The following is a 14,276-nucleotide window of genomic DNA, read 5'->3' on the forward strand; positions in this document are numbered from 1 at the left end:
GAGCTGTGCCAGGGGAGGTTTAGGTTGGATATTAGGAAGGAATTTTTTGCCGAGAGAGTAATGAGGCCTTGGAATGGGCTGGGCAGGGAGGGGGTGGAGTCAGTGTCCCTGGAGGTGTTGAAGGTGAGAGTGGATGTGGCCTCAGTGCCATGGTCTGGGAAGCACAGTGGGGTTGGATCCAGGGTTGGACTTGATGATTTGGGAGGTCTTTTCCAATGTGGCTGATTCTGTGATTCTCTGATTGCCATTCCTATGGCAGCACATGCTTGAGGCTCTATCCCCAGGGTGATAGAGATGTCTGTCCATATCTATCTCCAAGGTTAGTCTGTAAATGTGTGGTGTTAGCGAAGCAGGTTGAGTTCTGGGCTGGTTGTAGAAGGAGAAAGAAGCCCAGAGGCCAGTGCAAGCAGGCAGCCCTGAGCTTGCACCTGATGTCCCCTCCCTGCAGGTTCCTGTCCTTGAGCCCAGGCCCTGAGGTGAGGCTGAGAAGTGGCGCGGAGGTGAGCCCAGAGCTGTCCCTGAGGTGAGGCTGAGAATAAGTGCAAGGCAGAGGTGCTGCTGAGGAAGGAGAGCCCTGTGGTGGGAAAGACCTTAAGCTGTGAATGCCCATCTCTGAGAAGGTGCTGTGTCCATCCCCTGTGTGCCAGGTGAGCTGGGGCTTTGCTGCAGAGCTGCGGGCGCTGATTTGAGCGTCTCCAAGTGCTGAGATGGTGGGCACCCAGGAACACAAACTGTGCCTGGCCACGGAGCCTGCAAGGAGGAGCAGAGACAGCCCTGGCAGTGTGGGGGTCCAGGTTGTCCCTGTGCCTTCCCCTGCAGGCCCTGGCTGTCCCTGCTGGGCCCCTGTCCATCCCCATCAGGTCCCTGCCCGTCCCCCCCGGGCTGAGCTCCCCCCAGGAAGTGCCGTGGAGCTGAAGCTGCTGCCATCCCCCCCCTGCAGCCGCTGCCCCAGCCAAGGGAGCAGCAAAGGCAGGGCCAGGAGCAGAGGCAGCATCAGGGGAGCCCTGGGGGGGACGGGAAGGTCTTGTGTGGGTCAGGAAAGAGGCGCTGGGCACGAGGCCGGGGCTGTGCTGAGCAGGCCCAGCCCTCACATCCCCCCAGCCAACACCTGTGGAGCTGTTTGGTTTCCTTGGGCACAGCCGGCCCTTGTGCAGGGCTGTGCCCTTGGGGCCTCTTCGGGGTGGGCAGGAGGTGTTTTTTGGGGGTGCTGGGCTGGGTTGGCAGCAGAGCCCCGGCGGTGGGTGGGGAGATGCGGGTTCCCCCCTTGAGGTGGGGGTTGGTGTTGCTGGGTCAGGCCCCGCCGGCTCCATTGTCAGCCCGGTGCCGGCGGGGGGGACACAGCGGGTTTGGGGCCCCCTGGGAGTGCCGGGGGTGGGTGTGGAGCCCAGGAACTGCTGAGTGTGGAGGGCGGAGCGGGGGGACCCCCGGCAGCCTGGAGGGGGGAGCACGGAGAGGGAGGAGCCCCGGGAGCCTGAAAGGGGGGACGGAGAAGGGGAAGCCTGGACAGTGGGGACCCCTGGGATCCCCGGCACAACGAAGTGCAGAACCTGGAGAGGGGGAATGTCTGGGAACGCAGCACCCCGAAGGCGAGGGTCAGAGGAGAAGGAACCCTTAGGACCCCCAACACTCTTAGCATTTCTAAGTGGGACCCCCAGCATCCCAGACAGGGGAGACCCTCCAAACCCCAGAGGGGAGAGACCAGAGAGGAGGAACTTTTGGGAGAGATTTTTTTGGCTAATCTTCATATTTTGGAGTATTTTTTAGCTGAATTTCAACTTTTTACAGTTTGAGGGGCTAAGGGTCTTCTTGCAATTTCTGAGGGATTTTTGTGTGAATCTCGGTGGTTTGGGTTTTTCTGGGCTGAATCTTGGTGTTTTGGAGGTTTTTATGGACACAGGATGCCTGGTGAGTTCTAGAGATGGACTTGGGCAGGAGGAACCCCCAAGCCAACGCGCTCAGCCCTTGTTTTCCCCTCCAGATGGATTTCTCCTTCCCGAAGCTTGGGTGGATGGAGGAGGAGGCTGCGAGGAAGAGGAAGATGCCTTGGGCCCCCCAGGCAGGTGAGGAGGCAGTCAGTGTCCCTTTGGGCGGGTGTTGTGCTGGCTCTGTCAGCCGAGCATGGCCCCGGCTGCAGGACAACCCCGCTGGCGCCGCCGTCCTGCCGGGGCCGGAGTTGGGGGGATGTCCTTGGCCTTCCCTGTGGGCCGGAGGCAAATCCCCTCCCTGTCCTTCTTGCTTCCTGCCCCAGGCCCCGAGCTGAGGACGGAGAGCCCGGAGGACAAATCCCCCCGTGAGACCCTGGTGGGAGAGGCCGTTTTGAAGGGCTCCCCGGCGCAGGAAGGCAGCGGGGAGGAAAAGGGCCGGAGATCCCCCCGCAGGAGGGGCTCCAAAGCCATCCCAGGGTGCTCTGAGGAGGAAAGAGCCAGCCTGTGCCGGGAAGGCGGCTGGAGCTTGTGGGGGAACTCTGACCTGCTGGTCCCTGAGCAGCCCTCCAGCAGGGAGAAGACCTTCAGGTGCTTGGAATGTGGGAAGAGCTTCAGGGACAGCTTCAACCTGCTCAGACACCAGCACATCCACACTGGGGCACGTCCCTACAGGTGTAGGGAATGTGGGAAGAGCTTCAGGGACAGCTTCAACCTGCTTAGACACCAGCAAATCCACACTGGGGAACGGCCCTACAAGTGTGGGGAATGTGGCAAGGGGTTTCAGACCAGCTATGATCTCCTGAAGCACAAGCCGACACACACAGGGGAGTGGGCCTTCCACTGCACCTACTGCGGGAAGGGCTTCAACCAGAACTCCACCCTTGTCACCCACCGACACATCCACACTGGAGAGAGGCCCTACAAGTGTGGGGAGTGTGGGAAGAGATTTCAGACCAGCTCCAGTCTCCTCCAGCACCAGCGGACGCACAGGGATGAGAGGCCCTTCCGCTGCACCGACTGCGGGAAGGGCTTCAACCGGAACTCCCACCTTGTCAGGCACCGGCGCATCCACACTGGGGAGAGGCCCTACAAGTGTGAGGAGTGTGGGAAAAGCTTCACCAACAGCTCTGCCTTGACCCAACACCAACGGACCCACCAGTAAGGGAAGCCCCGACTGTGGGAAGAACTTCGGTTGCTGCTTCCACCCTGAATGAACCCCCTGATGGTTGAGGCAACCCCTGGAGTCCACTGACTGTCAGTCCATCCCTTTTGACCAGAAAGGGCCAGTCCCCTTTCCCAGGGGCAGGTTATTCCAACAGAACTTTTCTTGGGGGGTGTGTGTGCAGATTCCTGCCTTGGCTGGGGGCCCCCCAAGGTCACTCCTCGAGACTGGGAGCAGAGATCTTCCCCCGAGTGTTGGTCTGGGGGAGTTCCATCCATCTCTAATTAAGAATTATTGCTTTTGTGCCAGCTTGAGTAGAATTGCTTCAACAATTGCTTTAGTGTAGAGCACTGTCCTGTCTTATCCTGTACTTCTGGTAGTTTCCGTATGTATATTGTGCAGTAAATAATTCTGATGAAGATCTTTTGTCTGATCATTTGTAACCCTAAATAATTCATTTCTATCAATAAATCTGATTTTCCATCATTAAAACTTGGGAAACAAAAGTTGTTCAGTCACAGCTCTGTAATTCCTGTAAACTGAAACTGTTGACATAAAGCAAGGCTGAGATTGGATCCATCAGCCCCCAGCACCCCACAGTAAGTTGGGAGGTCAGGAGGACTAGCCTCCTTTGCCAGCCCCCCTTTGCCCAAAGACCCCCATGGGACTGTCAGACCCACCAGACCACCCCCCCTTTTCCACCCTTCTCCCTGTTCCTTCCACCTTTTCATGGTCCCCTCATCTCTAGCCCCCCCACCGATCAGTTTAGGGGTCCTAACCCCTACTTTTTCCCCCCTCTCTCACCAATTCTGTATCATCTTTCCAGTCCCCAGCCCTCTCATGCTCAGTTTGGGGTTCCACCACCCCTTTATCCCCTCTGACCCCCACTTTTCCCACCGACCTACCCCTTCTCCCCCCCTTTTCACCCGAGAACTCCTCGCCCACAGCCGGGGGGGCTCCCAGCACCACCAGTGCCCAGAGAAGTCCCCCCAGAAAAGGGGTTGGGAGGGGTCATGGGTGGGCTTTGAGTGGGTTTGAGGGTCCTTGGGGTGCTATCTGGAGGTTCTTGGGAGTTCCCAGCACCTTTTGGGGTGAGCTGGATGCTTTATTGAGGGGCAGGTTGACACAGGGGGAACACAGGGGGATTCCCCATTCCAGATCCATCCCGGGGCCAGTTCTGCCCCCCCCAAACTCGGCTCCACGCCTTGGGATTCCTCAAGCCCCTCCCCCACTGCCCCCCAATAACCGGGACTGGGGAGAACTGGGAAGCTTTCCTGGGATCACTGGGAGCAGCCGGGTGCAGGCAGAGTGACAGCAGGGGAGGGGGCACACACGACCCCCCCAAAATCCTCACAGGGACAGGAGGGGTCCAGGCTGGGCCCGAGGCCCCGGGGAGGGGCTGCGGCCGCCGCCGGCTCAGGAGCTCTGTGGGGAGAGAAAAGGGGGTGACACCGGGGTGGGGGGTCCCCGGGGGGGCACAGACGCTCTGGGGGGACACACGACCCCCTGGGACCCCCCTCACCTTCTGGCGCAGGTAGAAGCCGAGCCCCAGCGCCAGGGAGACGAAGGCCAAGAGGAAGCCCCCGGCCCCTCCTTGGCAGCAATTGCTCAGGCTGATGGAGCCCGGCAGGGCCGGGGCCGCCGGCGGTGTCCGATCCCGGCAGGAAGCGGGGAGGGCCCGGCAGTGTCTGATAGAAATAAATCAAAGTAGATCTCTCTTTTTCTTTTACCCCCTGGGCAGTGACCATCAAGAGCTGTCCCTGCTTCACAGCAGAAGCTGCACACACTTCAACAAAGTCTGTGGAAGAATCTGCTCCATGAAAGTTGGCCCTGGGCTTTTATGCTTATCCAGTGATGGATGGCCAGTCACATATTCCCAGGCCAGTGAGCAGCTGATCTGTCAAACTCTGCTTCCAAAAGCAGGATGTGTGTTGGAAGGTTGGGGAACCAGGCTGGGTTTGGCACAATTCAACACTAAACCAACCCCTTGGCACCAGCAGTAACTCACACAGAGAGTTTGCAGTGCTTGCATTCTCCCATCAGATTCTTTTCCAGGCAGAACATCCTGCTACAAGGGGTCTGTTACCACCCACCCCAGAAAGGGAAGGGTAACCCAGGTTCTTATTAATAAATCCCTTGGGGTGGATTAGAGTGAAAAGAGACCGAATAATTGGTGTTTGAAAACATATAAGTAGGGCTTATTTCAGAACAGTTTTGTTTCAAAGGTAAACAGGTATGTTGCCATTTTGGGTGTTATCAGCTCTATCTCTCATCTACAGCAATGTGGCATAAAGAGAACCTTTAGGGAAAATGCATAAGGGAGAGAAAGGAAAGACAGGATAAGGGTGAGGGAGAGTAAGGGAAAGCAAAGCTCAGAGTGGAAAGATGTCTATAGTCACCGCCCACGGGGTCCAGCGATGGATCTTGGGAGTTGCAGCTCCAATGTCTGTCAGTTGAAGTGGTGGCCTTGATCTGTTGGGGGTGGGGGAGGGAAGCCCCCACACTCCAAGAAGTTATGAGTTATTATATCCATGGACAGTGTCCCGGGCCGTGCCACGAACCCCCAACATCTCCTGGGCCTGCGCAGAGTTCCCGTGAGGGGCCTGGGAAAAGGGTTTTTCCTGCCTTTCAGGATTGGCAGAGGGGGGATGGGCTTTGATGGGCCATCAGAGGTCTAATGCAAAAGTCCAGCAGAAACCTGCAAGAGTCCCTTGGCAATCCTAGAATGCATAAATCATGAGCTGTTTCAGTCTCTGACACCACCCCGTGATTTATGCATTCAATAATTTCTCTTCTTTGGTCGTTCACTGTGAATCTTCTTTGTGGGCAGTGCCTTTTGTGTAGTGGACAGAAAGAGAGAAGAGTAAAGAAAAGGAAGAGATAGCACAAATCTTTTCCCAATGCAATGCAATTCCCTCCAAAAAAACCAAACCTTACAGTAAAATAGTAAGCATATGGGACATAACATGATCCCAATAGCTACAATCAAATTTCCTAACATTAACAAAGTTACAAACATCAGGATTTAATACTGACACAAATCTAATTTTCATTAGCCACTGTCTCCACCCCGTGAGTAATCAGGGTATCCTCTAATGCGTGTTGGGTATGAGGGATTCCATAGTAATGTGTCTGTTAGAGAGGCCAATGTGTCTTGAAATTGGACCTGAAATTACACATCAGTTCTTCTGCAAATGCATTGAGTTACGTGGGAGTTGGTAAAAGGCTTTCTTATATTCTCTTCAGGTAACACTTTCTTTTGTTTTGTCCAGATTTAGTTTTATTTGTTAATATTTTGAGAAATTTAGCCAAATATAAAATTTGATGCCTTCCGAGGCAGAGGATAATGCATCTAATACATATTTGTATGATTCCAAATATGCATAAATTCTTGTACCAACTCCCAGGCTAAATTTGGTGGAGTTTCAATTGATTGAGACAGAATTATACATATCTAAAAGCTTCTCCCAAGCCAATTTGTTTTTCAATAAAAAGACAAAATAAACTTGGCAAAAATTAAACTAGCAATACATAAAATGGCTTGTCTTACACAATCTTACCAGTGAGTTGCTCATGATAAAAACACCAATAACTCAACAATCATTAATAAGCTGATAATACAAGCAATTTTGGGAGTAGAGGAGACACACGATGTTTGTGGTAAACTTTTACATATTGCAAAACTCCTGAGACAAAAATACACACAGACTTGCATATCACAAAGTTATTAAGATAAAAACACAAACACATGCAAACAACCAGCGCTGCAAAGAACAGTACAACTCTCCAGTCCTGTTGCTGCTTCGTTTTCTCATGGCATACTTGTAAACTGATAACAGAAGCAGTTGTGGGGGCAGTTATCTCTTCTGCCCGTTGCAGCAATTGAAAGCTTTATTGCTCTCACGCAGTTTGATCTCATCTGCTGGCAGGTTCCTGCAAAAAGAGGAAATCTGACCCACTACGGACCCATTATTAAAAAGAAGGAATTATCTATTTATTCAACTCTTTTTCTTATCTGGCATGATGCCACTAGGGCAGCAATAATGGAGAAGTCTGGAACATGTTTTCTCCAAAAGACAAATAAACCCAGAGCCTGCTGGAGCTCCTTTTTACTCCTCAGCATCTTTATTTGCTCTAGGGTGGCCAAGGTGTCAGAGGGAATACACACTGCTACTTTTTCTGTGGGAATTTGAAGTCAATGTGTCAAACTGTGGGGTTTATTTATTGAGACAGGAAAGCAGATATGTTTCTGAATGTTAGTTCTTTCTCTGTGTCCACTCAATCCCACACACCTCAAGCCCTGCACTCACACAATATCCTGGGAGTGTTTTAAGATGGCTTTTAATTGAGTCAAAGAGGAAGAAAAAAATTAATTTGAATCTTGCACCAGAGCCAAAAAGACATGTGCCCTGATTTCATTGAAATGCATCTACTCTAAGAGGCTTATCTAAACTAATCCTTCAAATTATCTGTAAGAAGGTACATTCGAGAAAGCTCCTTTTAGAGGGTTAGGGGGGGACAAAGCATCCACAAAAAAAACCAAAACACAAAAAAAGCCCAACCTAACACCCAACTTATTGTTTCTTTATACGTTATGACATCACATGCTCCCCGTGACATCACATCCTTCCTGTGATATCACACCTCCCCTATGATATCACACCTCCCCTATGATGTCACATCCATCATATGACATCACATCTTTCCTGTGATACCATATCATCCTTGAGATGTCATGTCCTCCCCTGTGACATCACAGCTCTCCTGTAACATCACATCTCTCCTATGACCTCACATCCATCATATGACACCACATCCTTCCTGTGACATCATATCTCCTTTATGACATCACACATCCCCTGTGACATCTCAGCTGGCATCACATCCCTCATATGACATCACAGCTCTCCTGATATATCATTCCAGTGACATCACAGCTCCCCTGTGACATCACATCCTTCCAGTGACATCACATCTCCCATATGACAGCACGTCCTCCCCTGTGACATCACAGCTCCTCTATGACATCACACCTGCCCTGTGACATCACATCCTCCCAGTGATATCACATCCTAATTGTGATATCAAGGCTCCTCTATGACATCACATCCATCATATCATCCCCGTGACATCACATCCTCCCTGTGACATAACAGCTCCCTTGTGACATCACATCCTTCCTGCAACATCACATCTCCCTATGATGTCACATCCACCATATGACATCACATCTCTCCTGTGATATTATATCATCCATGTGTCATCACGTCCTCTCTACGACATCACAGCTCCTCTGCGACATCATATTCTTCCTGTGCCATCACATCCTTCCTCTGACATCATATAATCATCCTTGTGACATCATATAATCATCCTTGTGACATCACAGCTCCCCTGTGACATCACATCCTTTCTGTGATATCACAGCTCCCCATGACATCATACATATTCTATGACATCACAACTCCCCTATGACACCACATCTCCACTGTGACATCACATCTTTCATGTGATATCACATCTCCCCTATGATGTCACATCCATCATGTGACATCACATCTCCCTTGTGATATCATATCATCCCTGTGACGTCACGTCCTCCCCTGCGACATCACATCGTTGTTGTGACATCACATCTCTCCTGTGCTATCATGTCATCCCTGTGATATCCCATGATTGCCTGTGACATCACATCCTTCCTGTGACATCACACCTCCTCTATGACATCACATCTCTCTTGTGATATCACATCCTTGTTGGGACATCAAGGCTCCTCAATGACGTCACATCCATCATATGACATCACATCTCCCCTGTGACATCACATCCAGTGACATCCAGATCCATCCCAAGGCTCTGTGTGTGTGTGTGAGACAGGCAGAACCACAAATGCCTGCACAGCCCAGAGCAGTCAGTGTGGGGCTGTGCTTGCTGCTGCAGAGACCCCCAGGGAACAAACCCAGCAAGTAGTTTTGGGGGGGGTTGTCCCTAAGGAGGACACTTGCCTTATTATTCCTTATTATTTGTAATATCTTATAGATCTATCACACAACACCTAAGGATGGATTCTATAGAATATGTGCCATATATTTGGGTTGGGTCTGGCTGAGCTGCAGTTCAGTTCCCCACAGCAGCCCTCCCAGGGCTGGGCTTGGCATTGGCAGCTGGAAGGGGGTTGAGAACACCCCAGTGTTTTGGCCACTGCTGAGCACAGCACCAACACTGGGACATTCCTTCCTTAGCTGAGGGCAAGAGCCTGGCAGGGGACCCAAGTAGGCCAGCTGAGCCCAACTGACCCAAGGGACATTGCAGACCATGGGAGGTCAGCTCAGCTCTAAAAGCTGAGGCAGGGAGCAGGAGGGGGGCATTCATTGTCTGATGGCTGCCTGCTGAGGAACCGTCCCGCGGACCCAAGCCCTGCTCCTCGGGAGTGGCCGACCATGGCTGCTCATGGGAAGCAGAGAACAAACCCTGCTGTCTTTTGATTCTGTGTGCACAAGTATCGCTTTGCTTTTCGCTTTAAATAAACTGCCTTAACTCACTATTTTTTTTTCCACCTTACTCTCTCCCCTGATTTGATGGGAAGGGGAGTGATAGAGTGGCTGGGAGGGCACCTGGTGTCCAGCCAAAGTCAACCCACCACACACCTGAACACTTCCAGAGACTGCACCACCTCCCTGGGCTACTTGTTCCAATGCCTGAACACTCTCTCAGGGGAAAAAGGTTTTTTAATATCTAATGTGAACCTTGCCCAATGCAATTTAAGGCCATTCCCTCACAACCTTTCACTATAGCCTTGGCAGAAGAAACCAACCCCCACCCCACTAAAAACCCCTTTCAGGTCATTGCAGAGAGCAATGGGGTCCCCCCTGAGCCTCCCCTTCTCCACACTCAACCAGCCCAGTTCCCTCAGCCGTCCCTCAGCAGACATGTTTTCCAGAGCCTTCCCCAGCTCCGTTCCCTTCTCTGGACACGCTCCAGCCCCTCAAGGGCCTTTTGGCACTGAGGGGCCAGAACTGGACACAGCACTCCAGGTGGGGCCTCAGCAGTGCCAAGCACAGAGGGGCAATCAGTTCTCTGCTCCTGCTGGCCACACTCTTCTCCACAAAGGCCACGATGCCCTTGGCCTTCTTGCCCCCCTGGGCACACTCTGCCTCATATCCAGTCCCTGTCAAGCAGCACCCCCAAGTCCCTTCCTGCTGAGCAGCTCTCCAGCCCCTCTGCCCCCAGCCTGGAGCATTCCAGGGGGTTGTTGGGACCCAAGGGCAGGCCCTGACACTTGGCCTTATTGATCCAGCCTGTCCAGATCCCTCTGAAGAGCCTTCCTGCCCTCCAGCACATCCACACTCACACCCAACGTGGTGTTGTCCATGAATTTCCTGAGGGGGCACTCGATCCCCTGGCCCAGATCATCAAGAATGATGTGAAACAGGAGCAGCCCCAACCCTGAGCCCTTGGGAACCCCACTAGTGACTGGCTCCACCTGGATTTCCTTCCATTCCCCACCACTCCCTGGGCCTTCAGCCACTTTGTCACCCAGCAAACAGTTCCCCGGGCAAGCCATGAGCAGCCAGTTTGTGCAGGAGATGCTGGGGGAAATGGTGCCAAAGGCTTTCTGGAATTCCACAGAGACACATCCCCAGCCTTTCCCTCAGCTGCTGAGCGGGTCCTTTGTCAGAGAAGGAGATGAGGTTGGTCAGGCAGGACCTGCCTTTCCCAACCCCACGCTGGCTGGGCCTGATCCCCTGGTTGTCCTGCCCCTGCCATGGGATGGCACTGAGGAGGATCTGCTGCATGGACTTCCCTGGTCCTGAGGTCAATGGGACAGGCCAGGAGTTGCCCAGATGCTCCTTTTGGCCCTTCCTGGGGATGGGCATCCCGTTTGCTTGTTGCCAGTCAGCTGGGACTTGTGCAGTTGTGCAGCACTGCTGGGGAATGAGTGAGAGTGGCTTGGCCAGCTCTTTCTCCAGCTCCCTCAGGACTCTTGGCTGCATCCCATGTGGGCCCAGGCACTTGGGGGGATCTCACTGGCAGAGCAGGTCACTGACCATTTCCTCCTGCATTGTGGGGGCTTCACTCAGCTCCCCATCACCAGCTTCCAGCCAAAGCCTTCCTGCCAGGTGTCCAAGGGGTCAGTTCTGCTGCCCCCTCCTTCCTTCCCCCACAATGGAAAACTCCCTCATTTTGGGTCCCTGTGCCCCAGACGGCTCCGACCACCACCTCACCCACCAGTCCCACAATCATGGAATGCTTTGGCTTGGGAGGGGCCTTAAGAGCATCTCAGCAACCTCAGAGTCAAGAATTCCTTCCTACTATCTCCTCTAACCCTTCCCTCTGTCTGTGTGAAGCCACTGCCCCTTGTCCTGTCACTCCAGGCCCTTGTCCAAAGTCTCTCTCCATCTTTCCTGTTGGCTCCTTTCAGGCACTGCAAGGCCATAATTCAGTCACCCCAAAGCCTTCTCTTCTCCAGCCTGAACAATGCCAATTCTCTCAGCCTTTCCTCACAGCAGAGCTGCTCCATCCCTCTGATCCTCTTGCTGCTCCCCTCTGCACTCGCTCCAACAGGTCCATGTCCTTCCTGTGCTGGAGTCCAGAGCTGGAGGCAGCTCTGCAGGTGGGGCAGCATTACAGCCACGCATGTTCCAGCAAGGACATGGTGGAATCTAAGGGAACCAAGGACCATTGTGACACTGCAGGGCCTTCTGGAGCCAAAGGAGCCCTGGGACACTATGGAATCTCATGGAATCAAGGCAGCACTGTCACCCTGGGAAAACTCAGGGAATTCAAGGACCATTGTGACACTGCAGCTCCCCATGGAACAAAAGGAACCCTGGGACGCTGCAGAAACTCATGGAACCAAGGGACCATTGTGACATTGAGGGGGCTGATGGAATCAGGAGTCCATTGGGACAATCCAGGGCCTCATGAAATCAAAGGAATTCTGGGACACTGTCGAGCCTCCTGCAACCAAGGGTTCCTGCTGACATGTGTGTCCTCCTGGAACCAAGGGAGCCCGGAGATATTTCTGAACCTCCCAGAATCCAGGGGCCATTGGGACCCTGCAGAACCTCCTGCATTCAAGTGCTCCTTGTGAAACTGCAGGCTCTCCTGGAACCCAAGGATTCCTGGAACACTGCAGAGCTCACGGAACCAAGGGGCCACTGTCCCACTGCAGCTCCTTCTGAAGCACAAGGGACCCTGGGACAGTGGGAAATCTCCGAGAATCCAAAGGCCATTTTGGGACTGCAGGGCCTCGTGGACCTAAAGGAACCTTTGGAGACTATGGAAGCTCATGGAATCCAGGGTCCATTGTGACATGTGGGGCCTCCTGGAAGCAAAGGAACCCTGAGAATTTCTGTGGGAACAACAAAAGGCAGCAGCAGCTGCATTCAGTTAATCAGGATCCAAAAGGAGTGTTTTGGCCTTGGCTGGTGTTTTCCATCCAGAGAGTGCTGTTTGCCAAAGTGGAAACCACTTGGAACGCTCTGCATGGCAGCCTGTGTTTTTCTCTGGTGGCTGAACACAGCCAGCACATGAGGGGAGGGGAATGTGTGGGATCAGGGCACTGCTTTGAGGCCATGCTGGGAATTCTAGTGGACTAAAAGACAAAGCCCAGGCACTGTTTCCAAAGGAACCCCAATGAAAGGGGGACGCCGGAAAGATGGGAGGACAAGTCCTGCAATGGAACTCTGTGTGTGCAGCCTCATTTTATCCTTCAGTGCCCACAGGAGAGGGGGAAAAAAGTGGGGGTTGGGCCCCCAAAACTGTTCAGGGGGAAAATCGGAGATTGAGGGGACAATGGGAAAGTGGGAGGAACAGGGAGAAGGGTGGAAAAGGGGTGGTGGTCTGGCAGGCCTGATGGTCCCATGAGGGTCTTTGGGCACAGGGGTGTTGGCAAAAGGGGGTGGCCCCCTGAGCTCCCAACTTCCTCTGGGGTTCTGGAGGCTGCTGGATCCAATCTCAGCCTTGGGTAATGACAACAGTTTCAGTTTAGAGAAATTACAGAGGTGTGAGTGAACCACTTTTGTCCCCAAGGTTTTAATGATGGCAAATCAAATCTATTGATTTATTTAGGGTTCCAAATGACCAGACAAAAAATCTTCATCAGAATTATTTACTGCACAAGACAAACACTAAAACTACCAGGAGTACAGGATAAGATAGGACAGTGTTCTACACTAAAGCAATTGTTGAAGCAATTCTACTCAAGCTGGCACAAAGCAATAATTCTTAATTGGAGATGGATGGGACTCCCACAGACCAACGCTTGTGAAGAGATCTCTGCTCTCAACCTCCAGCAGTGACCTTGGGGGGTCCCCAGCCAAGGCAGGAATCTCCACACACCCCCCAAGAAGGGTTCTGTTGGAAGAACGTGCCTCTGTTAAAGGGGACTGGCCCTTTGTGGTCAAAAGGGATGGAGTGACAGTCACTGGACTCCAGGGGTTGCCTCACCATCAGGGGGTTCATTCGGGGTGGAAGCAGCGGCCGAAGCTCTTCCTGCAGTCGGGGCACTGGTAGGGCTTCTCTTACCGGTGGGTCCGTTGGTGTTTGGTCAAGACACCAATCTGGGTGAATCTCTTCCCACACTCCCCACACTTGTAGGGCCTCTCCCCGGTGTGGATGCGCCGGTGGGTGACAAGATGGGATTTCTCCTTGAACCGTTTCCCGCAGTCGGTGCAGCAGAAGGGCCTCTCATCCCTGTGCGTCCGCTCATGCCTGTAGAGATTCCCCCGGGTTGGAAACCTCTTCCCACATTCCAAGCACTTGTAGGGCCGTTCCCCAGTGTGGATGCGAAGGTGTTTGCGGAGGGTGGAGCTGTGACTGAAGCTCTTCCCACATTCCCTACACGTGTAAGGACATTCTCCAGTGTGGATGTGCTGGTGGGAACGAAGGTGAAAGCTCCGGTTGAAGCTCTTCCCACATTCCTCACATGTGTACGGCCGTTCCCCACTGTGGATGCGCTGGTGGGTGCAGAGGTGGTACCTCCGGCTGAAGCTCTTCCCACATTCCTCACACTTGTAGGGTCGTTCCCCGCTGTGGATGCGCTGATGGGTGCGGAGGTGGTAGTTCTGGCTGAAGCTCTTCCCACATTCTCCACACGTGTAGGGACGTGCCCCAGTGTGCATGTCCTGGTGTCGGAGCACGTGAGAGCTCTGACTGAAGCTCTTCCCACATTCCAAGCACCTGAA

General features: G+C 53.2%; 2 protein-coding genes across 2 annotated transcripts in view; one reads left to right on the top strand and one right to left on the bottom strand.

Annotated features, from left to right (window-relative positions):
• The window catches only part of LOC135405270 (zinc finger protein 501-like), a 229,944-nt gene extending 226,380 nt beyond the window's left edge, over positions 1-3,564 (top strand). The window contains exon 3 of the mRNA XM_064639932.1: positions 2,514-3,564. Within this exon, the coding sequence (XP_064496002.1) occupies positions 2,514-3,087 (574 nt within the window). The 3' untranslated portion in view covers positions 3,088-3,564. The remainder of the gene's footprint in view (positions 1-2,513) is intronic.
• Positions 1-14,276, bottom strand: part of LOC135405264 (zinc finger protein 883-like) — a 127,708-nt gene that overhangs the window by 53,519 nt on the left and 59,913 nt on the right. Inside the window, exon 2 of the mRNA XM_064639928.1 lies at positions 13,627-14,271. Within this exon, the coding sequence (XP_064495998.1) occupies positions 13,627-14,271 (645 nt within the window). The remainder of the gene's footprint in view (positions 1-13,626; positions 14,272-14,276) is intronic.

This window comes from Pseudopipra pipra, chromosome W (genome assembly GCF_036250125.1).
Source record: "Pseudopipra pipra isolate bDixPip1 chromosome W, bDixPip1.hap1, whole genome shotgun sequence".
NCBI classification, from domain to species: domain Eukaryota; kingdom Metazoa; phylum Chordata; class Aves; order Passeriformes; family Pipridae; genus Pseudopipra; species Pseudopipra pipra.